This window comes from Bemisia tabaci, chromosome 2 (genome assembly GCF_918797505.1).
Source record: "Bemisia tabaci chromosome 2, PGI_BMITA_v3".
Lineage (NCBI taxonomy): Eukaryota > Metazoa > Arthropoda > Insecta > Hemiptera > Aleyrodidae > Bemisia > Bemisia tabaci.
In genome coordinates, this window is record NC_092794.1 from 61,477,992 (window position 1) to 61,504,660 (window position 26,669).

The window sequence follows — 26,669 nt, forward strand, 5'->3', positions numbered from 1 at the left end:
TTATTTTGACAGAACAGAAATTAGTCCACAGCAGCTGTGATTAGCATTCACACAGTAATTTGTATTGTCTTGTTGAACCAAAGAAGCAATAAAAAACCTTAAAAATCTCGAATTTTTCTAAGAAAAAGCAAATGCCATATGCAGAGTGGAGAGAGCTGCCTGCTTTTTCTCCAGGTATTACGACCTCCATTCAGGATGAAAATTTGATAGAAAATTCAGAGTGAGATCCATTTGAAAAGTCAAATTTCATCAAAAAATTCCAACTGTTTCTTTGGTTTTATGATTTTTGCCCCCCGTTTTGAAGCGCACTCCTAGGAAACAAAGTATTCCTGTAGATCCTTTGAGCTTCCCTGTAAGTATATCAGCCGTAGGTACTTATCTAACTCTGTGTGATTTAATTGAAGGCTTTACGAAAATAGAAGGCGTGACACTACTCAGAGAGCAAAACGTTCTTATGTCAATCTATGTAGCTTCTTAATGACCTCTTTGAGTGAAAATTAACTTTTTCTTATGGTAATGTTCAAAAAACAGTATTATCGAATTTGATGTATTATTCTGTTATAATTTTTGGAGATTACAATTGTTGTACATTTATTTAAATAGAAGTAATGAGAGGAATACTGACAATAAAAAAATACAGGGGGAACTCAAATGAAAATATACTTTAAAATACTTTTCTGCGTAATTTTTTCTTTTCCACTAATTTTTTTAATACCAGTTTTGTATAATTGAAAATGCTGTTACTAGTAATTTTAGAGTGCCATAATATTAATTTATTAATTGTCAATATCAATTTCCTTTGTTATTTATGTATGTTTTACTTAAATAAAACTGTAAATTGTAAAATAGATTTTCTTAACTTGCGTCATACATTTTTATTTTTCTTATTGCCCAAATATCTCCATAGAGTGGAGACTTCCGGTAAGTATAATCTCCCTATCTTATCAATTAAATGCCCTCAATTTTTACACAGTATTGCCTCCCCATAAGGAAAAATAACTACCTAAATAAATCAATCAATCAAAATCAATAAATAAAAAAAATTTAACCCAAGGCTCATATGAGGATATATATGTGACAATGGCGGTCGCTGACATCCGCCATTTTTAGAGCCTCCAAGAATGCCTGTGCAAAGTTTCAGACTTCCAGCACAATTTTTCGGCGAGATATGAACTGAAAAACGTGTTATCTGTAAAAACAGCGGATGTAAGAATCCATAGTTTTCCCCAGCCTGCGCGGCAGGACACTGTGGAGATTCGAACCCACTTGCAACAACTGTCAGCCCACCGCCCATGGGCTGTAGCTGACACTCAAATTATATGTATCGGGACCATCTCGCCAGAATTGTTGAATTTTTAACTGATTTTAGAATATGTTCCTTGTTTTTGTTGTAAAAGTTATGAACGGTTTAGTTTCTCGTTCAATTTTGTTAAATGACTCAGCATTGACTTACTTTTGGTTCATTTCAATCGTTTCACCAGCCTTACCCTTCCGAAAACTTTGTTTCATGCATCAAAAAGTGTTTGTAGTTAAAATAGCGGATGTCACATTTTTTTCAAATCGCTGTTACTCCTTCAATTTTTCACTTACATATATCGTAAAACGTGTGTTTTTTACCGGAAGAGTTGCTCTTCATGAATATCTTTATAAGAATCCTTTTGGTTCTACAGGCGGGAAAGGATGGACCTTGGTCCACAGAAACTCCAGACTGAGTTAAGAGGCCTCCTATTAGGAAAAAAAGGTCTTCAAAATGAGCCACTGAATTGGGAAAATTTTGATTGACCAGAGTAGAAATTCTTAAAATTTTCTGATTGGAGGACTAAACTATGTATATCGATGATGTAAGTAGGAAGTAGGCAATCTTATACCTTGGTTTGCGACATTGCAGACTTCCTGTCATACTTTATTTTTTAAATGGAAAATTACTCAGCAGCAATTCTTCCAAACTGCCGTAATTTTTCTTCCCTGTGCCAATAAAATTTTTGCAAAAACTTAAAGGAATTATGTCAATATGTTCTCCTTTAGAAAAATAACATACAGGCGGAGACTTTCAGACACCCCAAACGAGATATCTGATTGCAGACTTTCGCTGTCGATGCATATGAACCTCGATGAGACGCAAAGTTACAAAAGAACTTCAAAAAATTATCAAACAGCTCAGTAATATTTATTAAAGAATTTGACACAATAATCTAATTGAAAATAAGAAAATACATTGAAAAATTGCAAAACTTACATATTTTTTAATGTTTTTGGTTATACATTAGGCACTATTATAAAACTCCTTGGTTTATATATTGAAGTAGTTCATGTCAGTTTTTTAAGAACATCTTAAAAAACTCCATAAAGCAAAAATAACGTAAAAAAAGAAAAAAAGGAGGGAATTAAAAAATAAGACCAAAGTTACATATGCTAAGATAAATATGGTTTGACAAAAAGCACTCTTAAAAAACCTCTTGGTTATCATCAAGTATGTCACTTCTTGCTCAAATAAAAATGACGGAAAAAACAACTTCTAGAAAATACTTATGAATAGATACCTCTAAAATTTAAAAAAAAAAAATGAATGAAAAAGCATTTAAGCCCGCAGTCAAAATAAAAATAAAAAAGAATTATTACAAAAAATACATAATCATGGAAATTTTTGATTGAACATATTATGTCACTTCCGCACAACCGTGTAGTTTTCATTTTGTGAGTTCTTTCACATTCGAAAAGAGAGACACAAATTCTTCAGGACATCTGAAATTCAATACCCTTCAGTTCTTATTGTTTTTGCGTTTAATGACTGCAGAATCAGCAGAGGGAGGAATTAAATTCTGTTTAACACTACGTGTTGAAGCTTCAGCAAATTAACTATAAGTATTCATCTGCAGGATGGTTTGTGACTTTTCCAATCTTTCTTCTGGCAGTCTTGTGAGCAATATTTCACACGTTTACAGCGGGAGCAAGTCAGCAATTCTCGTATCCCATCCTGATAATGTTTTCGATGGGTACTGCCACAGGTTGCACATCTCACTTCGCTCCCCTCGGAGTCAGAACTTGACTCTTCATCATCCCAATACCCTCCATAACCAACAATTTCACCACGACCTGAGAAATTCATTCTCTCTATCATCATAATTCTTCCTATGCTGTCTTCAACTAATGGATCCACAAAAATAGGAGCTATTGTAGCACGTGTTGCATAACGCTCAAGTATATAACTCAAAGTTGGCCACTTCGTAATTTCATCACTTAAATAGTTTTGAGGAAATTTACCTACACCACAGGAGCAAATGGGCGATGAAGCGCTCCCATTTTCTTCATGTGCCCTTGGCACCTCTCCGGTCAAAACGTACTCACAGCTGGAGACATGTTCCCATGTTCGACATCGCTCAACCAACGAAGGCATTAGTGCTTCCCATGCTTTACTTGCAGCCTGGCTCATTGGGAAAAAGGCCACTGGACTATGGGCTGGTGTTGAATTTAAATCTTTTTTGGTCTTCGATTCTGATTTCGCAGCTCTTCCACCCAGATGAAAAGTGTTCAAGACATCGGTGATAGTATGTTTTTCAAGATCTAAGGACTTCATTGGACTTTCAAAGACTTCCTTAGTTTTGGGATCTGATTTCAAGGCATCAGAAACTGGAACCATTGCGCAATCAAGAACAACGGTATGGTTAGCAAGATCCAGACGGAGGCAGGATGGGAAGACAAGAGTTACAGCGTGGTCAGGATGGACCATCAGACCAAAACATGTAATTGGCGAAATTTTTTTGCCTCCGTAATATATGAAGAGATTGAAGAGAATGTTCTTGAGTTCGAGTTGAATTTTATTCAGATCGATTTTCGCAATTTTTTCTTCATCTGGACAGATCATCAAAAACATATCCCGTTTAGACATCATTAAGTTCGTATGATATCTGAACCATGGAATGGCCTCTTCGTTTGTTAGATCTATTACAGGCATAACATCAAGGTTAATCCTTGTGGACGTCCATGATAAAGGTAATATTGAGTCTGTTGGAGTTTTAATGAGAGAGATGGGAAATAAAAAAAGAGAGGTATCTTCCAAAATGGGATTAAACAAAGAAGCTTCAACTTCAATACATCCCTTAACTACGCTGACTTTGCAATTGGAAGGAGATACAGGAACTGGAAATGTAAGCTCATGCGAAAATTGACCAAAACTGATGACAGCTTTTAACGGTGTTTTGAATTTGATATTAACTCCTGACGACAAGGCAGCAATGTTTTCCTTTTCTACCTGCGACTTAGGAGGGATACAGTGAACTAATCTGAGGATTTCTGATCCATCATCTTCCATTTGCGCTGTAGTTACCAGGGATGCTAACTCATTACCCTCGGCTTTGAAAACCGAAAAATTAGGAAGCGCATGTGTTCCTGGCATAAATTGAGTAAGATGAACATCTTCATGAAATATTGACCGACCAACAAGACAAAGATCTTCTCCTAGATATTCATGATATGCCTTCTTATTCAACTCCGTTTTCAGAATACTGCAGGTTACCCATGCACCTCCTTCTTTCAAGAGCATCTGTGTTGGGACCATGACTGATGCATACAAGTCTGCCTTACCATCTAGAAGGAAATAATCTTCTTTGATGAGTGGGTGACACTTGTTTCCGTTTGATTGTTCATGCCATGTACCAAATACGATCTGAACAGAGGAAAAGGTGTTAAACCATGTATAGCCTGGTTCTATACTCTTGAAATTACAAACTAGGGCTACTGCGGTCGATACTAACCATTGGATTCCTATGTCAGTTTTCTCACATAAATCATAATCAGTGAAAACTTTCAGCATTTCTCTAGGGATTCGAACTGTGACACACAATACATCTGGCAAAGTATCTAATCTCGGAAAGGTTGATTCAAGTTTCTTGGACAGCTTAGTTGCAGGATCAGGTTTCAAAAAACGGCCAGTGTCAACCCCGTACAAATGCATGTTGAGAAAAAGGTCTTGCAGGGAATTGGATCTGAGGGATCCTGCAGGAGTGGTGGAGATGATTATATCATACAAATATTCTACACACTCATTCCAATTTGTTTTGACAGTGGTTCTCAGAATGTTCAAAAGCGATGCAAAGCTAGCACGGGTGTAATGAGGAAAACTTAGTTTCAAGATCGCTTTCCGCCCTGCCAATTTATCACTTGATTCAGGTGGGATACCTAAGTTTTCAAATTCGAACATAGCATCGTGTACTTTTCCTAGAAATATGGCAAGCGCTTTTGCATCAATATGAATATTACGGCTAGAATTTTCACAAGTTTTTGATAATCTCCATCGCAAACGATGGAGGCCGCGCAAGTTAGTGATCCATTTTTTGGCAGATTCATATACCCATGGGTCTTCTTCAAACCTGTCAGAAGCATTAGTGAATAGTTGAGGGGCTACAAGCCCGAGTAATAGGGCCATTGTCTTTAGATGTACTCCAAAAAATTCGAACTGTCTATCCTCAGCTTTTGTTTCTGGCTCAAATGTCATTTCAGTATAGAGAATGCTAGATTCTAGATGCTTGAGAAGAGTGGATGCGAGAGAAACTACATTCAAGGACCCCAAATGATCGCACAGATCTGAGCTATCAATCACGTCAAAACAGAGAGGTGCAGCGTTTTTATCACTGTGGTAGTCGCTGTGATGAAGTGTTAGGCAGCTACTAGTAACGTTGCTACTGAATAAGTTCATCGACCTTGCTCTGTGGGGTAAGAGTACTTGACAGCTACGGAGAGTGAAACAAAAAGTCAGAGCATCGCCAGAGAAAATGCGAATTACTGATTTATTTTGAATTGCCTTTCTGAATGCAGAAGCCCAGAGTTCGAATTGTTTCTTTGCAGACGCAACTAAATATTCAGTAGCTGTTTTACCCTCACGATCAACAGAGAAGGTGGATCCTTTGAGAATTGGAGTGAAAGCAGTGCATAGTGGAAAACCAAGGAGAGGTGAGAGAGTGTGATGTAAAGTAATCGACTTCTGCGAGTACAAGAATGCTGGATTAGGTACGAAGGCTGATGAATTTCTAGGTGGTACTGTCCCGTGCTCCCACCAATGTTTGAAAACTTCTTCCATTGCTGAAGCACATTCTGCACTAGTTGTGGCAGGACTTGCAGCACGACTACTATCAGGATTAAATAGTTTCCGACCCGATAATAATTCCTCTTGAAACGCTTTTGCTTTGTCGATTGCATATTTTTTCATACTCAGGGAATCTAGTAACAGTTTGCCTGTCAATCCATGCGATGAGAAGCAAATCCAATAAATCCTGACTTTAAATAATGACTCAGCGTCACAAAATCGGATGCTTGAGCCATATACTGAGTCATTCCACATATCTATCGATTCAGATAGTTCAATCAGCTTTAGAACTTGGGTATCGAAAAGCAGGAGTGACTTGTCATCCACAGCCCAGTGGTAGTAAATATTCCAAATGAGATCAAGTGACTGATCTTTCTTGTCATCAATTAACAAAGTGTAGAGCAATACATTACGGGCATGAATACCAGGTATATCATCGCAGCACGTTACATCAATTTTCCTTGCAGTATCTACGAAACATGTGAACAAAATACTTGCTGCATCACCACAGCCAAGTAGGAGGATGTCTGCCTTCTGTCCTGGTGGAAGATTTTCAGTCAAAGACACAGCAGGTGTGCTACGAAATGGGTAATACGATTGTAATAAAGGAACAATAGTTGGGTGGATCATTGTGGGCCTTATCAGGTGGCTAAAAGGGTAACAAGCAAATATTAGTGATGCAAAATGTGATTAAAATTTTTTTCACCAAAATACTCCGAAGCTTTGCTGAGATGTAAAGATTGATGAGACTCAGGGCAAAGTTTCATTCTCCTCAGGGGACACTCGACAGGACCCTCAACTGAAACAAAAAAGGAACAGAAATTACCTATTATTATTATATTTTAATTTATTTATTTATTTTTTTTTAAGAGGAAAAAACTTAAAATTTGAGATATAGGTACTTAGTAAATATGAAAAATAAGTTGAATCAAGACTTGCTTTTTGATTGATAACTTTAAATCCATCTAAGTACATAGTAAGATGGAAGAATGAGCTACTTGATTTCTTCCATTGTCTGCAGTTCTTAGTTCCGATTGAATTAAACCAGTATAGAAGAGAAAGAATGAAGTATCAAGAATAAAATGATGTTCATAGTTGAGAAATGCGTGCCTCAGAATATGACTTAGTAGGTCTCCTTATTTTTTTAAAGGAGAACATCTTATGGATCGATTATACTGAAAATTTCTGTAAATTTTTACTCTCATTAAAAAGACACACCCACGAAATTTGCAAGGACACATTTTGATTTGTTTTCTTTGAAGAAAATAAAACAAAAAGATTCCTTGAACATTCCAATTGTGATAGGCGTTTCCTGTATTTAGCTATGGATTTACTTACTTACCTGCATGATTTATAAATTTAGGTGAATTCCTAATTCCATAAAAGCAAAAATATTGCAGATGTGGAAAATGTTAAATGTAATAATGACTACAGTAAACATGTAATCTCTTCATTAAAAAATAAAGGTTTTATCAAGTAGACACCTGACAAAGCAATGCAAGCAATATTTTTCTTCTGAGAACACCCAACTTTCTTTGTGCAAAATGTATTCATCATATTTGGTCAGTACAATTTTTGGTCTTCGGATGACAAAGAAATAATCTCAAGATTCAATGGGAATGACAACTGAAAACACGCACCTACTTACACTTCAAGCGAGTCCTTAATGTATGCCCTTCCAACTCATAATACTCTGGACCTCAACTCGCATTGAGTATGCAATTCATATACTCTGAACTAACCCTCAAAAACATAGTTGAGCCCCTTCAATGCCTGCTGATTGTCCGTGAGCAACATTTTACGGAAGTCATTCTCTGGAGGAGAGCAATTAGCAGCAACGTAACTGCAAAAACTTAAATCTCGATTTGCAGCGTTACACTTTCCTGTCATGCATTATATCTAAGATAGAAAACTGAGGACTCAATGTCATTTCTTGAGAATGAACTCAGGTGACTTTCCTTCCAAATGAAAAGTGTGTACAACGCAAAAATTTCAAACCCTGAAACATCATGGAAGACCTACAAACATATCAGGTCTTCTTTTAAAGACTGGGATGGGAGCAAAGATTTTCAGACACCACAATTGTATTATGGGTTTTGGCAGTTATCTACGCTGTCAGTAGGTATGTGATAGGAGTCTCCAGTAGGTGATACAGTACAGCATAGAGAAAAAAAAGGTGTTTGCATTTCGGGCATCTTGGAATTTTTTTGATGACGTAGGTCAGTACCATGACTTTTATCATCAATTTTCTTGGAAATGGTGTAGTATGTGGAAAAAAGGCATTCTACATACAGTGTTTGAAGTTAAGTACCTATGTCATGAGTTGATTCAAGCCAAAAAATCGGACGTTATGGTCTGTTTTACATACATTGAATTCCGGATTTTGCTCACCAGGTTGTACCGACCTACGTCACAGGGTACATAATCCTCAAGATGCAAACGCCTCTTTTTTTTTCTTAAAGACAGTAAAGGAGTAGGCGCATTGTATGATTTAGCAGCTCCTGATCTAGGAGCTAACTGTAATTCAATCTCAATGGGGTACTATTATAAATTATGGTATTGATACCAAAATAAATAGGTGCAAACAATACCAATTAAGCTAGAGCTGGTTTGAATCTGAAACTAAGCTAAGTGGAATTGATATAAGTAAGTGAACAAATTATTCTCCAGTGAGTATACAGAGCCCCGATTGTCCATGAGCCCTGACAGTTTCTTCGGGGCAAGGGGCAACTAATGTTGATTTGAACCAACACCGACTACGAGACATCAAGAAGCCGATGAATATCTACTAAAACATTGATGAGAGAGGGAAGTCTATCAAAATAGGAAAATAATTACCTCATTCAGAAGCACACTTGACCACGTGTTGAATGGTTGAAACTTGCTGAACAAAACATTACGAACAAGAGAAAGAGAGAAAAAATAAACAAGAATTGATGGTTGACCAATGACGCGGCATACACAGAAGAAAGGAGGATATGACAATCTAATCTTGACACCCTTCTTAAGCACGTTCGACTCCTGATTCAACATATCATATTGATTTGAATCAGTTATCAGTAAAGAAATCTGCGTCGAAGGAATCATCGACGGTTTCGTTTACGTCGGTACAGCCGCGGACATACATACATCAACTTGAACAGTGCAGCGACAGCAGCATGCCCGCGTCGCGAGCTGCGCGTGCGCAGTGAAATTCATGAATGAACCATTCAAAACCGAACGGACCAATGAGAGATCAAGAATTCCTTATCGTACTCACTGTCCTACTATGAGTAGTATTTTGTAGTAAGTGTTGCCAGATCGAACAAGGAAATGACGAAGCCGTGAAGCATGATTATACGGACTACATTTTTCAATTAGGAATTACAACTTCTGCTCATCCTTTGAAACGCATAATGTATGTAGGGAACTTATGGTACGAAGGTACGTCATTTTTAAACTGAGCCACAAATTGTAATTCCCATGACGCAAATTGTAGTCCATATAATTTTTTATGCTCGAGTTGTCATTCGGTCGCAACTGCTTATCTCACGTGCTCTTATTAGCGAGCGTTTTCCGTCGAAATTTGAAAATTCGGTTTCTGAACTCGACTAGATGAAAACAGCTTGGCAGAATGTTTCGCATCCGAAGATCGATGTTCTTTTCCTCGCAAACAGTTACATTTAGCCACCCATACATGCAAGACGGCGCACAATTGAGGAGCTTTCCGGAAAAAGGGCACACAGCAAAAAATTGCGCGTGAGAAAAATGCATTTTAAGTTTTCATCATTACTTTTTGGCCACTGATGGTAAATTTCATCGCAGCTCGGACTCCCGATCTAGAGCGTAAGTCACAGTTAGTGGGCATAGAGTAATGATTGAAACTTCAAATGCATTTTTTTCAAATGCGATTTTTTTCTATGTGCCCTTTTTCCGGAAAGCTACTCAATTGTTCGGGTCAACTAGAGAGGTCGGGCATTAAAATTTTGACCAAAAGTGCAAATTTTATTGATGGTCCGTCACATTTTAAATTTTAAGGGGTGCCTCTTGAAAGGGATTTCACAAGGAAATCATTGGAACCACTTTTAGAGCCTCAAAGTTTCGTATAAACGGAGTCACAAGTTTTTAAAGTTTCCAAATTTTGTCCGACCTCTCCTATTAACACCATCCAATGTGCGGCGCGCTGTCGGTCTCCAAAGTTCATATATACGAGGGTCATCCAAAAAGTAAGGTTCCCTGCCTTGTATCTTCCAAACGAAGAAAGATAAATCAAATCGGTAAATTCGCATATTAGGCACACTATGAGCTTTAGAACAAGCCCAAGTTTTTGAAAATCGATCAAGGGGTTTGCGAGAAAACCTTAGCTTCTTGATGCCGTCCGCGTAAAAGCTCTCGTCTTGGTTCCGAAACCAGTCATTGACAGCGATCTGCACCTCCAAATCAGTTGCTTTGCGTCGGGAAATTTTCCCCCAATCCTCCACACTCTCTTAATTTAGCCTTATGTGACTTTCATCTGTTCCCGAACGGAAAAACTTCCACGATGAAAAACGATTGCCAACCGATTCAGAGGTACAGATCGGTGTCAATGACTTGTTTCGGAGCCAAGGCGAGAGCTTCTACGCAGACGGAATCAAGAAGCTGCTGTAATGATATACCAGAAATGTCAAAAAAGGTGTGGAGACTACGTCAGAAAGTAAATTAAGATCTACTCAATGAAAACTTTTAAATTCCTTCTTGATGTGATGTTTCGAGGCGAATGCCCGATTCTGAAATAGGTAATCGAGTCTCCCACGCATCCTGACCCCGGAGGTGGGCCCGCGGCGACAAGAGGTTGTCTCAGTAAAATGGACCGCGTTTAGCAGAAAGGAACCGAGCCAAATCAGCTATTGCCAAATTTAACTGGGCAATTTAATTTTTAACAAGAGAACGTTTGTGTGGATCCCGTTGAAAACAAGGAATTTGCCTCGCTTTTTTCAGAAAATTAATCGAAATTCGCATAAAATTCCGCACGGCCGTTTTCATGTAAAAACTTAAATTTCCCAGTTAAATTTGGCAATAGCTAATGTGGCTTGGTTCCTTTCAGCTTAACGCGATCCAAATAAGGTTTCCTCGCAAACCCCTTGATCGATTTCAAAAACTTGAACTTGTTTTAAAGCTCAGAGTATGCCTAATATGCGTATACTTACCGATTTGATTTATCTCTCTTCGTTCGGAAGATACAAGGCAGGGAACCTTACTTTTTGGATGACCCTCGTACATTCGGCTCGTATGGTGCACGGCGTTGAGCGTGCAACTATTTTGACTTGTGAGAGGTTATTTCGGCCTACCAAAAACATTGAAGGCGCTTCACCCACCGTTATCCATCTCACATGGGCGTGGGTCTACTGCGAGTGAAAGAATAACTGAAAGCCGATTGAAGGTTATTGCGACTGTCAGTATCTCTTGTTCAAAGGCCGGAAATAGTCCATGAATTGATCTAATTGGGAAAAAAGGTGGTACTCTGAAATATCTAATCTATACTTCTCCGCCATAGAAGCAGCACAAAAACTAGGTGTGACTGTGTGGATACAGTTGGTACAACTGAGATATTTTACGATGGTACCTAAACCGAGGCACAGTCCTATGTGTACTGTGCCTTGGTTCGCGACGTTGCAAATTTTCTGTCGTACATCTACGATATTTTGTTTGATATTTCCGTTTTTTTAAAAAAAATATTGACTAATATATTTTACAAGCACTTTCCGCAAAAATGTAGAGGTACCTTTTTTCTCCTCGAGCAACTAAAATTTGTAATGTTTTGTTTCTTCATTAACTTGTAGGGGGAAAATCTGAAATCTCGAGAAGGTTAAAAATATGAGAATGAAGAAAAAGGAGAAGAGGAGGGGAAGGAGGAGGAGAAGGAGAAAAATGCTGAACCTCTGAAAATTTAAGTATATAAGGTTGAAACCTCAATCAACAGTAAATCAATACGACTTAATTCTAAAACTATCAATAGCAACGTCTCAAAATTTTTGAGCGTAATTCATTTGATTTTATTTATTGTTTTTTCCTCACAAGAAAAACCAACCAAAGCACTAAATATGGTTTGAAATTTTCATAGAATGACAATGGAATGTTATTGAGCAGCCAGAATATATTTCAAATCTTTATGTTGATTTGATACATACATAAGTGCGAAAAGAAAGCCAGCTTGGTTTTGGAAGTTGCTCCTCGCCGAAAAGAAGGAACTAAATAAAAGTCGATACCAGAACCCGATTTTTATAATTTTGAATTGAATACAAATTAACTTGTTGGAATTATCAGCTCAATAGATATACGCGGGCTCCCGAATACGAAAGGGAATCATAAAAGGATGAAATTGGAAAATCAATCATTGAACCCGACCCGCGCGAGATATATGCTCGCACCAACTGACAAGCGGAAACCTCGGCTTGCCGTTTACTCATTCAGTCGAGTTTTTCAGACATTTGCATTAATAAGCACAATAACTTTGAACATCGTGCATTCATACTGCTGCGTTATTGCCGGATTTTGGAATAAAAATTTGCATTATTCGAGTTATACGGAGCGACTCAGAGTTGAATGACCACATGGAAAAAATTAAATTGCTGATTTAACAATTCAATTGCTAAAAACCCTGGTAAAAATTGGCGATAGGAGTTGCGTTTGAAAATATCATAGGAATTCTTAAAGCCGGCTGAAGAAGGCAATAGAAAATCTATAACTGGCTGTAGAAAGCGGAGCAAATCATATAGACGGGCTATACGAAGCGATAAAAAAGTATACAGCCGGGCTATAGTTCCCATCGCCTGGCTTTACATTTTATCGCCATCGGCTATAAAAGGCTATAAGAAATTGTGTAGATATTCTTGTGCTTTGTAAATCCTTAAGTTTGTACGGAATCACCTTAATATTTACAAAACGCACATTATATTTTCCTTTACTACATATTTTTTTTTCATCAATTAAAATGAGAATAATCCATACAGAGTGTGCAAACATTTCAAAGTCACGAGTTGAAAAACGCTGACTCCGCGAGATTAAATATTAGAGCCTAGCACAAAGCGGAGCGGCGGCCAAGATCCATCCATATAGGTCAGTCATTCCCGAAACCCAAATGAGAATCTTCTGCGCATGACGTCAGCATTACTGCCGCGAAAACCAGAAATGTCGGAAACAATGCTTTTCTTATGGGAGAGAACAAATTTTTCTTAATGAATCATTTAAATTTCTTACTTTTAAATTCTTTGAAGCTTTCTGAGTGTCGAAAGTAACGTTTAGAAATTAGCGTCAAGGGTTTCAATTCAGCTGAATTTGCGTTTTTATATTTTTAAATGATTTTTGAAGTCAGCGATGTAACAAGCCATCTAGTGGTATAGATTCGCGTGTAAAAATGGCTGATGCAGAGTAAACTGTAAAAATGAAAGAACACAAATTCGGCAAAATCGAAACCCTGAATGCTAATGTCTAAACGTTCTTTTCGACACACAGAAAGTTTCAAAGGATTTAAAAGTAAGAAATTTAAATGATTCATTAAGAAAAATTTGCTCTCTCCCATAAGAAAAGCATTGTTTCCGACTTTTCTGGTTTTCGCGGCAGTAATGCTGACGTCACGAGCCAATGGAAAGGGGCTTACCCCGAGCGGGGAAATCTGCGCAATGACTGACCTATATGGATGGATCTTGGCGGCGGCGCACTGGCGCTTACAAACCTAACAGGGATACTTCACGCATTGCGCAATGCGTGAAGTATCCCTGTTAGGTTTGTAGGCGCCAATGCGCGTTCAGCGCTGGCTGCCCGCCCGCCGCGCCGCAGCGTACCGCGGCGCTTGAAGCAACTATTTCACACCAGAGGTATTGCACGGTATCATACGAAATTGAAGGCGCTCCAACATATTAGGAATGGCAGGCATCCCTCAAAAGTACGGAGCTTTCTTCGCAAATTAAATCAAGATACTGCGGCTCAAAAAGAGAGCGGTAGTCCAAAAACTCACTAAGTCCTAGCATCCGTAATTAGTAACGTTTAGCATACACTTTATCGCCAGGCTGTTGCTTAATCGCCATCGGCTATAAAATGCTATAAGAAATTGTGTTGCCGGCTATAGAAGCTATTGGAAATCTTACAGCCGGCTGTAGGTCTATGATATTTTGGAACACAGATTCTACTGCCAATTTTTACCAGAGAAAAAGTGACTGCAATGTTTCAATGTAGATTTTACAACAAAAAAGTGCTACTTTAACCACTCCCGTGGTTAAAATGGCTTACAATAGTGGTTAAAGTACCACTTCTTTGTTGTGAAATCTACGTCGAAATATAGCAGTCACTTTTTTTTAGCGATTTAATTTTTTCTATGCAGGCTGTGGGAGCGTGTTGTGTGGGTCAAAATAAGACCTTGTCCTGCGTAAAGATTTTTTTACGCGTGTATGGGTAAAATTTTTGGGAAATTCGCCGTTTTTCCCTAAATTTTTGCAAAAGTTACAGACTAAAATTCAAGTAAAAGTTCCCTTGATTTTAAGAGCTGAAATAAACCACGGCCTCAAACAACTTGAATCCTGAATTCGGAGTTCTTGGATCCTCAGTGTAGAAAACTTGGTTCCCCTTGGATGCCCTAAAATTCTCCTTTCAGTAACTGAAAGTTGTTGTATTTTTGAGATCATAAATGACTTCAATGCCGGAAAGTATGGGAGACAGCCAGTTATCATGAGTTTTGATCCAAAATTCAGGAAAAATGATGAATCTCTCAGGAACAAAGAGGAGATCGCAGCTGCAAAAAGGAATTTTTTCCAGCGGAAAACGCCGTATTTTAACCCATAGAACATGCTCCTGAAATTTTTTTCATTTGAGGAACACTCTGTAAGTGGAAAAGGGTTCAATTTGCTAGGATCTGGCAACAAGGTATTGCAACGGTAAGGGCTCGCTGACAGCAGGCAGGCTCTTTCATCGCTGCTACCCACAAATACCGCGAAATTCCCGTTTCTTGCGAGCAACGATGATCTCTTTGTCTTCATCTCTGACTTTTTGAGCTTCGATCAAATGGAAATTAGATCTCACCAAAAGACCTCTTCCTCATTAAGTGATCGCCATAATTAATGATACGTATGCTTCATTCTCGCGTTTCCTTTTTGAATAAACATTAAAATGAATCGAGGGGAAAAGGAAAACAGAGGGCAGTTTTTCGATCATATTTTTAGTACTAATGATAATTACTCGAAATTTTTCGCATTAATCTTCAAAGGGTTACGTATTATAATGCGTCCTAACGATTATTTCTCTACTTTTCAATTTTAATAAATAAATGGCCGCAAATGTGCTGTCTGTCACGGTGACAAAACTATTCCAGTTATCGTGAAATTACCCAGATGCAGTAGTGGTTATTGAACATTGATTATCGGACTTCGTCGCCCAGTATAAAACTACCTACATGAGTAGTGGCTTTTTTTCTATCACTACTTTTTTTGCCAAAAATATTGCCGGTTATTTATTTGCCGAGAATCTGCTAAAATGTCAATTCACTCTTTTTCTTCAAATAAAAATTAAAGAAAACGCTTAGAGCGCACGTGATGTGTCAGCGGTTACTGAACAGGCTCGTCACACAGGAAAAAGTAAACATTGGTCATTGTGACAATTTTATTAATCGTTTATTTTATATATACATGAATTCAGTTGAATTTCACTGAACAATGAGCTTTTCACGAATTGACCTGTCGTAACCAGGTTTGTTTCCATAGTTTCAAAGCGTAATTACGTACACATAAATTGCGCTAATAATTGACAAAGTGGGGTTTAATCGAAGAAGAATTAGGCAAATTATGTGGTAAACTGTACAAAAGATCAGATAGTAGTAGCTGGTGTGTTTGTTCTTGTCATGGTTACCCCATCGAATCCCAACTTATAATCGTAGATAATGGGCATTTACTTGTAGCTAGCGAAGACACTTGAAAATATGCACTCATTCGCAATGATATTGTTTAGAGGGAGAGGTCAGCAGGATCACTGCCCCTTGAAATATCTTGTCATCCTCTACCCTCCTGATACTTAAATACTTTCAAATAGAGAATGGACCACTAGACAAGGCACGAATTCAAGCATTCTGATACATGGCTCTTAACCAGAATTTTACGTAAAACACGATTTGCGCAACGAAAATTACTGAAACCAACCCCTAAAGAAGATAATAACCTTTTTATTCCACATTGGTTACGCGGATTTTGAACTGCCCGCTCACAAGAAACTCAAAACTCTACATGAGTCAAATCGCCCACTACAACGGTTTCAGCAAGCTTCTCAATCGAGCAATGTTCATTTCCCATCATGTGTTGTTCAAACTATTAGCAATTTGCTATAACTGAGCCAAAGCGTCAAGATTGAGGTTGCCAGATTTTTATATTGCAGAGACTGTCATGATAACGTTTAGCGCGCGATGTGAATCACGTAGAGCATTGAGTTTTCATGAGCGGGTGGTTTGAATTCACGCATTAAGAATCATTAAATATCTTCGTAAGGAGTTAATTTTGGTAATTTTCGTTGTGTGCATCGTGTTTTACGTAAAATTTTGGTTAAGAAACATGTATCAGAATGCTGAAATTCGTACCTTATCTAGTGGTCCATTGAGAGGCAATAGCGGAGAAGTCACCAAACGAGGTGAATCTAACGTAGCGGCCCACTATCGGTTTTGCTTGAGCGCTAATGGCGCCCACAAGCGGAAATGAAGAGATGACACCGAAAGCGTACAAATTCCTCTAATGTAATTCATTTCATTGAGAGCGAGCAGGGTAATAAAAGGTACAGGAAAAGAGCTCATAAAATGTTTGTCCTAGGTTTTCGGAAATTTTGGTTCAATGCACCCATACGCCAGACTAGCATGTTTCGAAAGGTTTATTTTCAAAAATTTCCGTAGGATATCTTCGGACCCTATCTTCAATGAAGGTACTTCACTCTTAATTTTATATTCATACGTTACTATTTGTGCATAACGTTTTATACGTGCTACGTGTGGTTTCGTTACCTCTCGGCACGTCCAACCAAAACGAAGTACCTTGGCCGTGATTCCGTCCATCATACAAATAGTTAGAATCTAGCATTTACGCCCTTGGACTTTACTAAAGGAAAATATGGCGCACTACGGTCCGAAACTCAAGAATAGGAAGGAATAAGTCGAATAATGACTGAAAGATCACGTTAGTTTCGTAACTGATGTTTTTTGAGTCGTCAATGTCAAATTTGATGTCAAATTGCCTACAATTTAACACCTTGACCTCAATCGTGGGCAAGCTTATGACACACTGCGGCGCAGCGTTCTTGCCAGCTCGAAACGCACACTGACGCCTACAAACCTAAAGGGATACTTCAAGCATTGCACAATGCGTGAAGTATCCCGTTAGGTTTGTAGGCGTCAGTGCGCTTTTTCCGCTGGCAGCACGCCGGGCGTCAACATAAGTGTCATCAAAGAAAATTTCAAAAGCTTTGTGACGTCAAGCATTAACATCATGACGATTGAAGTAAGACCAAGATTGTTGATTGTGACTGGGCATGGGGGAAGGATTTTTAAAGGAAAAGGCAAAGTTTTCCAAGCAGGCGAAAAAATGCAATTCAGGTGGAAACTGTCGATTTTCCGTTTTCGATCAAAATCAATGCCTAATATTCTGAAGAAAATTTTGTGAAAATTTCAAGTCAAAAATTATCAAAGTTATAAGAATTTGAATGGAACAAGGATAGAAACTTGCAACTGCGCGTCGCTTGGCTCTATTTGGCTACGATAACCTCGATATCGCTATTTTTTTTACTGTCTCAAACTCCGAAACATTGTAGCAAATTTTTGGTTGCTTTTTCATGGAAAATGGTGCGGTATCAACCCCAAATTGTATTGTCTTTTGAATTGTGAAATTTTGTCTTTTTCATTTTATGTCCTCTTTTCCCATACCCTGCTGCCACAATTTTAGAAAATTAATCTTGAAAAGGACTTTAAGAATGCGATGAGCTCTACAAAATCAAGGGGTCAATGATTGATTGTGTCTTTTGGTGCCAAATTATAATCATCAATACATGATATTGGCAATATCAAAAGAGTTGAGGTGCGAACAAATGCATTTGCAAATTCGATTAGTCCAGGAAAGAGCATTAGCCGGTAGAGAGAGAAGACTTAAGATTGAAATTTGAATCCACATGGTCCTTTCAAAGTTACAAGTATAAGCATAGGCAGGAAACTTCTATCTTGTATAGATTTGTTTTGAAAATTAATTACATAAAATATGATTCGTTAAGTCAATAAATGAACTACCTATTTAAAAAAACAAGTCTCACAATCAGCTTCTTAGCCTCTCCTCTTTTCATGTTTCTATCGAACTTAACCAATCTGACCTTTTCTTTAGCCTGTTAAGGCATATAAAACGATTGGTATCGACATCATTCTCTTCCTTTTTAAAACCTCCCAGTTTTTTGTGGTGCATACCACGCAACTCACTTCCTGTTTCCTTTGTTTGGATACGAATTCGTAACACGTAGGTATTTTTCCGTGTTAAGTAGCTACTACTCGTATATTAGCATCTCCCTAAAATTTTCACTTCACGAATAATGAACAGCCACACAATTACAGGGGGAAAATACACATTTTGAAATAAAAAATTACACGCTAATTTGATGCGAAACACTTATTTACCTTTGTGTTAAGTGCAATATTGAAAGTGTGGGGACTACCCTGAAAAATACAAAAACTAAGGCAAAGAGGAACTGCGACTCCAAAAATAAAAAGAGAAATAGACATACTTGAAAGTAGAAAAGACAGTTGGAAGAACACCACCAAGAGAATTGCACATAATGATGATCGCCGCATTTACTCAACACCTCTTGATTCTTTTAATAGAGTTCAGGACAGCGGCTGAAACGTCTATATAACTAGCCTACTCCAACTTCCTATCGAACTTAAAGAATGACTTTGAGCTATCATGAAAAATTGAAGCCTGAAACATTGATTTTCATTGTTGTAGCTCTCAAGCATGATTCGCAAGCTTTCCTTTAAGGATCTGGGTTATCAGATAGAATCAATATAATCTAAGATTGTTCCTCTTCGATGTGTGAAATATATCATATACAACTATTATATTGACAATATTTAAACGGGATGTGATACATGTAATGACGTCTTAGGCTGTATTCGAACAATTATTGAAAGAAAATGTAGTAGGCATTTAAAACATCTCCATATTCACGTCCCAAACTTTCCTTGATTTTTATTTTTGTATACTTGAACAATTCTGAAAGTAGGTTATTGCTCAACCTTTTATCCTTGAACATTATGGCTCAAAACTTGTTTTGCCTGTTGAAAGTTTGATTTTGGAGTAGGTTTATTTTAAAAGTTGTGAGAAAAGGGTTAAAAGGATGTTGTGGGAAGTTTGGATCACCTTGTTTATTCTCTCTGCAAGATACCTACTTGTTGAAATTCTGTGTTTGTTCGCCGGAAAAGATGAACCAATAATCACATGGACCCATTCCGCCTTACTCTAGTCTTGTCCAACACACGAACATATTTATGATTTTAATAATGTATCTGCTGAATTGCCCCGTGGCGAGGCGTGAATGATCGATCATCGATGTTTCCCCAATGAGACTATGGTAAAGAATCGATTATTGAGGTGTTCGTTGTGAACATCCTGTTTATCGATCCTTTTCCATAGGTTTAAATGGCAGATAAATCAATGTATCGCAAAGCACGCCACGCCACTGCTACTACCCTCGTTCATGATGCTCCCATTCCATGTCCGTCAAAAGTTCCGGAATTCGGAACTTTTTTGTTCCAGTTTCTCTCACTCCATGGCCGTCAAAAGTTCCGGGACTCCTTTTGGATTTTTTCAAAAGTTCAAAGAAAGTTCCGGAAAATGCAAAAGATCCGGAATATTTCGGGAATTACAAAATTTCCGGGAAAAATTAAGGAAAAACTCAAAAGTGCCGGAATTCGGAACTTTTTTGTTCCAATTTCTCTCACTCCATGACCGTCAAAAGTTCCGGGATTCCTTTTGGATTTTTCCAAAAGTTCGAAGAAAGTTCCGGAAAATGCAAAAGATCCGGAACATTTCGGGAATTTCAAAATTTCCGGGAAAAATCTCAAAAGTGCCGGAATTCGGAACTTTTTTGTTCTAGTTTCTCTCACTCCATGTCCGTCAAAAGTTCCGGGAATCCTTTCAGATTTTCTCCAAAAGTTCAAAGAAAGTTCCGAAAAATGCAAAAGATCCGGAACATTTCGGAATTTCAAAATTTCCAGGAAAAATTCAGGAAAATCTCAAAAGTTCCGGAATTGGGAACTAGTTCCGGGAGATGGGAGCACTGATTTGGGCTCTTTCTACCTAGGCAGTATAGACTTGTCCGTCTGGTCGAGTCGCCAGAGCGCGGAGGTGAGAGAGTGCACGGAGCGGAAGAGCCAAGCGAGGGTGGCTTGGGCGGTGGGTCAGAATCCGTGGAGCCGACAGCCGAAGCGAGTGACCCGGATCGGGGAGGAGGTGTTGTTGGGCCCGGACTGGGACTGGGACTGGAGGCGCTGCGCCATCGGCAATGGCTATGCCAGCGTCACGCATGTCTCCGGCTCCGGGGACCAGCAGTTGTCCGAGAGCCAGCAGCCCACCACCACCGACACAAACCCGATGCATAGTGCCAGGATGATGTAGAACTGCGCGTTGCCTGCAATCAAAATAACGCAAAACGCATTACACGCAGCCTCCACACTGAAAAAAAATTCTCGGCGTTTTTACCACGGTCCGTTGGTACCTTTACCATCTCATCTTTTTTACCAATTATTGGTAATTTTACCAAGACAGACTGGTAAGCTTACCTAAAACTGGTATTTTTACTGTTTTTTTTTTTTTAGGTAAGAATACCACTTTTATTGGTAATCAATTCCCGGTAACTTTGCCATTTTATCTCGGTAATTCTACCACGGTCGATAAAAAATATTGGCGTTTTTACCAAAGTCTGGTAAAATTACCGAGAAAATTCAATAATTTTAACGAGATTCTCGGTAAAATTACCAATTTCATAAATGGTAATTTTACCAAGAAAAAACTGGGATCAAATATAACTCTGAATTTTTGGTAATTTTACCCTTTTCTTAGTAAATACACCGAGATTTTCAGTGCAAGGCACAAGGCAAATTGAATCAGTGAGTTCGAAAACACACCAACTCGAAAAAAAAAATGGACCTTTAACCCAATTTGAACCTAGCCCCCCCCCCCCAAATTTCAGCGTACCCCAAAATCGTTTGACGTGCATAAGGAGACCATAGATATGGTGTTCTGTGCCAATTTTGAATGAAATCGAACAGATAGATTCTGAGATCGTCACCTTCCAGGCAAAGTATCACAAGCGCCATGCGACGTTTAAAAATTTCCGCCGCCATTATATTTTTTTACAGAGAAATTGTTCAACGAAGCTGTCCGAAAATTTCACTGAATTTTCTTTGTGCTGCCGATAAAATTTAGTGAAATTTCCAAACAGATTCAACCAACAATTTTTCAGTAAAGAAATAAAATGGCGGCGGAAATTTTTAAACGTCGCATGGCGCTTGTGATACTTTGCCTGGAAGGTGACGAGATATCCCTGCACACAGATTTGGGGGACATCGGACGGACGGACACACATTTTTTCAAGTATGGTTATTTTGACTCCTGGGACCTTAAAACGTCCAGAAATGATGAAATTTCTACTTTTTTTCCTTTTTTTTTTTCTTGGAGGATGACAATACTTTCTCTCTACCCGAGGGGAGCGAGAAAGTAAAAATTGTTCAGGAAACACCTAAAAATGCGCAGCGGGCGAAGAGTTAATTAAAGGAAAACCTTTTTGGTGCCAAAGATTGAGTACTTAGAGACTTTTTAAAGCACCAAGTTGAAATCGATACACCATGTTTGATGACAGAGAATGAAGCGTTTAAAAATTTCCGAGTTGGTGTGTTTTCGTTCTCACCGACTTTCAGATACTGATTTTTCGCTGCGAGGCATTTTCGATACATGTTATGAGGAAAAAGAAGATAATAAGGCCACCCTACAGATTTAGCCGCAAGGGTAGTTGAGGATAAAATTCACAGTGTTCCGATCTACCAGTCCGCCTCTATTCTAGCCGCTAGGAACGTGTGAGGGGAGGGGGGTGGGGTAGACGCTCGTTCGAGGACCACGCGTCATTTTGAATTTTGCGCGCTTCTAGTTCTGAGACTTCCCGCCCGCTGCGCGGTAGATGTGCGCGGTGGATATGGCGCGAAATGTGTCGTCATTTGAATGGTTCGCTTGTACCGAGGGCGTTGTTGAAAAAAAGAACCTGCTGCAGTGCCACACACACCCACTAAAACGTTTTCAGATAGAAAATGTAATTAATTTCTCGCTTTTTTTATTTTTTCTAAATAAAAAAAATTAATCGGTGAACCAAAAATATAATATTTGCTCAATATAAAATAGTGGTATTTAATGATAGTACCTATCCTATACAGACGTTTATTGATAGTGGTTGAGAAGATTTCATTGAAGTTTGCTCTTCAATGACGAGCCAAGGTCCAAAAAATAAAAAATTGAGTTAGACTTCGTATCTTCCTCAATGAATCAGGACAACATGCTGCCCAGCAGGTCAAGAATGCTGCAAACACTTCAGTGTACGTATAAAGTTGGATAGTACCGTTAGTGCTGTGTTCTGCGGCAGTTTTTAGAATTAAAAATATTTAGAACTCCAAATCAACTTTTTGGCATTTAGCCGTTATTGATGATAAGTCTTTAATCGCACAAGTTGCTTGAAAATATCACCAGTAAATATTCCCGTCAATCGTCGTATGACCTGGCGAGCCTGGTCAGCAATACTGTTTCAAACTTTGGCAATATTCTAAAATAATTAAAAACCAAACTTACGGTTGAAGTTAGCCTACGTGTATAAAAAGTGAGAAAATAGCGTTATCCGAACATTGCCAAAAATACGATGGAATGTTGTTGGAATATTATAGGAACCTCGTGAGACAGTAAGTATAGGGTCAGATTTATACCATGTATGCGTATAGGGCCCGCAATACAAATCTTTTTTATTTCCTTCTATGCTTAACTTATAACCTCAAAATTTTCACGAACATAATCTTTTCCCTTGTTTTCATACCCTTGTGGTTAAATATTTAGGTTGCCCTCTCTCCTTATATTTTTTTATAATACATACCAAAAATGACTCAAATTGAGTTAAGGCGGGGTTAAAATTTCAATTTTTCCCAGGGGAGGCCTTCCTGATGGCTTCTGCTTCTCACACGCTGTACCTGCTCCCTCTGCTGGGGAAGCTCTTCACCAACCCCTCTTCCCCCCCAAGAGGCACGCATTTAAAGGGGCCCGCAGCACAGACTGCGCATACAGGCCCAAAAATCCAAAATTCGCCCCTGCATGCGTGCAAACGTAACGGTGTAGAAATGTTGCTGAAACATTTATGTGCATAACGCTTTGATTGTCGAAATAAAGTCATTTTGCATGGAGACAACTCTCGCCCTCGAAACAACACAAACTTTATAAATAAATATATTCCGTTCTGAAATCCCTCTCGGGATATCTAGGATTTTTTCAGGACCGCCAGACTGCCTGTCGACAGAACTACAGTGCAGTACTTACTTTTTGAACGCCCCGTCTCTATCAAAATGGAACTTATTCTTTGTGTGATCAATATAGAGTTTTAAGAATGGGTTTCCATTTCTGCCATTTCAGGGACCCCCGATGTTTTCTCTTAACGATGGAAGGTAGCAAGCATACGATGCGATAGGAAATTAGGCAGAGTAAGGGAATATTCTACTCCCTGCATGTTTCGCAAGGTAACATTAAAGTTATAAACTCTCACGGGCAATGCGACAGTATCATGGCACTGCCGTGCTTAGGGAGAACGCCCTAAGAACATTCGAGTGTTGTCAAATTTCGTGTTACAAATATTTATTTCGGGGAAAGTTTCAAGTATTTTCCTTGAGATCTTCAGATTCTTGAGATCAAATGACGGATCAAAATTCTCTGAAAAATTGGGAGAAACATATTCTCAAGTTCCCCGAAACATTTGAGTTCTATCAAACTGCATATGACAACGTCCGAGGGCTCATACGCGTTCTCATTCCTAATTTTCGGGCGACTCATTCAGTCATTCCTCAACACGGCAGAACTCTTAGTACCCTGGACATAAGAACATAACTATACGTTTCAACGTTACACAATTTCTAATCGCAATTAAATTAATTTTTAGCTTGTACTTTGGCCGTTCCTCACTGAAAACTTCACTGATTTTTCGGTGATAGGACATTTCGTCAACGATTTTTTGTCCGCGCACCTGTTTTTTCGAGTAATTTACGTCCACGCGTTTTTTCGGCACGGGAGTTTCGGTCCACGTGACAGTTGAGACCCAAAGTTAATTGGCCCAAGTGTAAATACAAACGACAATTGCTCACGACGTTTTTGGATGGAAATGTTAAATGTCTTGGAAGAATGGGGGTTTGCTTGTTTTTTTTTGTTTTGTCTATTTGGTCCAACGGAGAAAAATAATTGAGAGTTTTGGTAAAAATGGGGGAGCGTCAATTCCATTAGACAAAATTCACTAAAACTCTCTACACCTCTTTGGTGTAATAGGACTTAATAATCTTTCAAGATTTTCCCACCTTTTCATACCTGAACCGGATGAACCTCTATTTTTGCCTCAGCTAAAGGCTCTTAGATTTTTCCAGTGTACGATAAGTATCTTGATTTATTTTGCGAGGAAAGATCTGTACTTTTAAAGGATGCCTGTCATTCTTAGTACGTTGAATTTCGTATAATACTGTACAACACCTCTGTTGTGAAATAGTTGCTTCAGGCGCCGCCGCACGGCGGGCGGGAAACGCGCATTAACGCCTACAAACCTAAGCGGATACTTCACGCATTGTGCAATTCGTGAAGTATCCGCTTAGGTTTGTAGGCGCCAGTGAGCCTCTCGCGCTGGCAGCACGCCGCACACTGTGGTATTTGACCGAAAAATCTGGCCAAAACCTCAATTTTAAGTTTCTTTTTTTTTGGAAAACCAATGTAATATTCAAAATCTACACTGTTTTTTACCCTAGTAGACATGTATGTGCCATTTTTCGAGAGGCTCAATATCCCGCGAAGAGACCTCGAAGTTACCTATTTCTCAGCGATTATTTTCATATGTTTCGGCGCGCTACTCGTCGATCAGTTTACTTCAATTACGCGGCCATAAAAGGGAAGTTCGGCGATATGCAACACATTTTTAGGGGTATATTCTACACAACTAACAACAGTATTTTTGAAATTTCTTTTTTAGTGATTTTCACAGGAGGTTGAAAAGTGATGTAAAAGTAAACGTTTTTTTCGAAATTCAGAGTCCGATTTCTTTTTGCGCTCAACTGCGCTCAAGCGGTTTAAGGCGGAATATTATAGTCCAAAGTGGGTATTTTCAGGATTCATGGGTGACAGACTGAGGAAAACTGAGGAAATTGAAATTTTTGACCTTAAAGATGGACTTTTGAGAGATTTTCACAAACATGAATGAGAAAAATTATGTCGATAATAACAACTGAAATTGTATTTTTCCAACAGCTCTGACCCATTTACTACCGAGTTGGGTGATGTTTGGTCACGCAACCTGTTTCTCTAGCCCCTGCGCCCCCGAAAGAGGAATAAAAAAATAATTCGAAAGCGGATGAGAGGGTCACTTTAAAGTCTTGCAAAAGTGTTTAATCCGTTATCTAACCATCTTCTCGTGCATTACCCTTGAGTATAGACATATTTATGCCATGTTTTACTTTGACAGACAAATTTGATGCCATGCGGCCATGGGGTGGGGCTTCAAAAGTGACCCTCTGGCACCATAAAATTACGCTGAGAGGCACCTTTCGAAGCCTCGTAAAAGTTATTTTACGATTTTTCCTCAGCCAGCAGATTGTAAAGGGACATCATTAAAATTAAATCCTCCACTATTATCAACTTCTATTTTCTGCGGTCAGAGTATATATACTACTCACGAATTTTTATAGAAAATACCTTCTGCATGATACTCACGTAGGTATTATTACAATTTACATCAAAACTGTTAACACTTAAATATCTAGAATGATTCAAAACCTAAATTTTGAGAAAGAATACAATTGCCCCTCAATAAGTGAGATGTGTGATTTTGTTACAAATTTCGCAGTGACTTACGCTGTTTTATATTAAAAAAGGAATTTTCAAAGGTAATGGAGTGCCCTCACTTCGAGATGTGGACCATGGGTTAGGAAAGAGCCCATCAAAATGAATCATTTTCACAGGTGCTTTCTGTCCTTACAATGGTTATCTTATTATGATAAAACTCATTTTCATCTTATAAGTTATTCTCAAATCATCATATAAAGGTCCCGGCATTTTCATCCTTGCACTAATTTTGATTCAAAACTGTCAAAAATCTAATATCTAGAATGATTCATATTAATTTTTTTTGAGAAATGTACAAGTACTCCTCAATGTGAGAGATCGGCTGTTGCTCAAAAATTTTGAAGTGACTTACGCTGTTTCTTAAAAAAAACCATTAATGAGGTCATAGAGAGTCCTTATTTCGAAAAGTGGACCATAGGTGAAGGAGAAACTCGTCTAAATGCACCCCTTTAGTCAGA

The 26,669-nt window shown here is 38.5% G+C and overlaps 2 protein-coding genes across 3 annotated transcripts in view; both read right to left on the reverse strand.

Annotated features, from left to right (window-relative positions):
• Positions 1-2,145: 2,145 nt before the first annotated feature.
• Positions 2,146-9,202, reverse strand: LOC109039632 (uncharacterized). Its single transcript, XM_019055210.2, has 2 exons — positions 8,918-9,202; positions 2,146-6,878 (listed from the first exon to the last, which is right to left on the reverse strand). Exon 2 carries the CDS (start codon positions 6,707-6,709, stop codon positions 2,867-2,869), a length of 3,843 nt encoding a protein of 1,280 aa, XP_018910755.2. The 5' UTR covers positions 6,710-6,878; positions 8,918-9,202; the 3' UTR covers positions 2,146-2,866.
• A 6,460-nt stretch (positions 9,203-15,662) lies between these two features.
• LOC109039665 (uncharacterized) overlaps positions 15,663-26,669 on the reverse strand; it is a 206,515-nt gene continuing 195,508 nt past the window's right edge. For both annotated transcript variants that reach the window (XM_019055259.2, XM_019055260.2), the window contains exon 4: positions 15,663-20,725. In XM_019055259.2, coding sequence (XP_018910804.1) covers positions 20,604-20,725 — 122 coding nt within the window. In that variant the 3' untranslated portion in view covers positions 15,663-20,603. The remainder of the gene's footprint in view (positions 20,726-26,669) is intronic.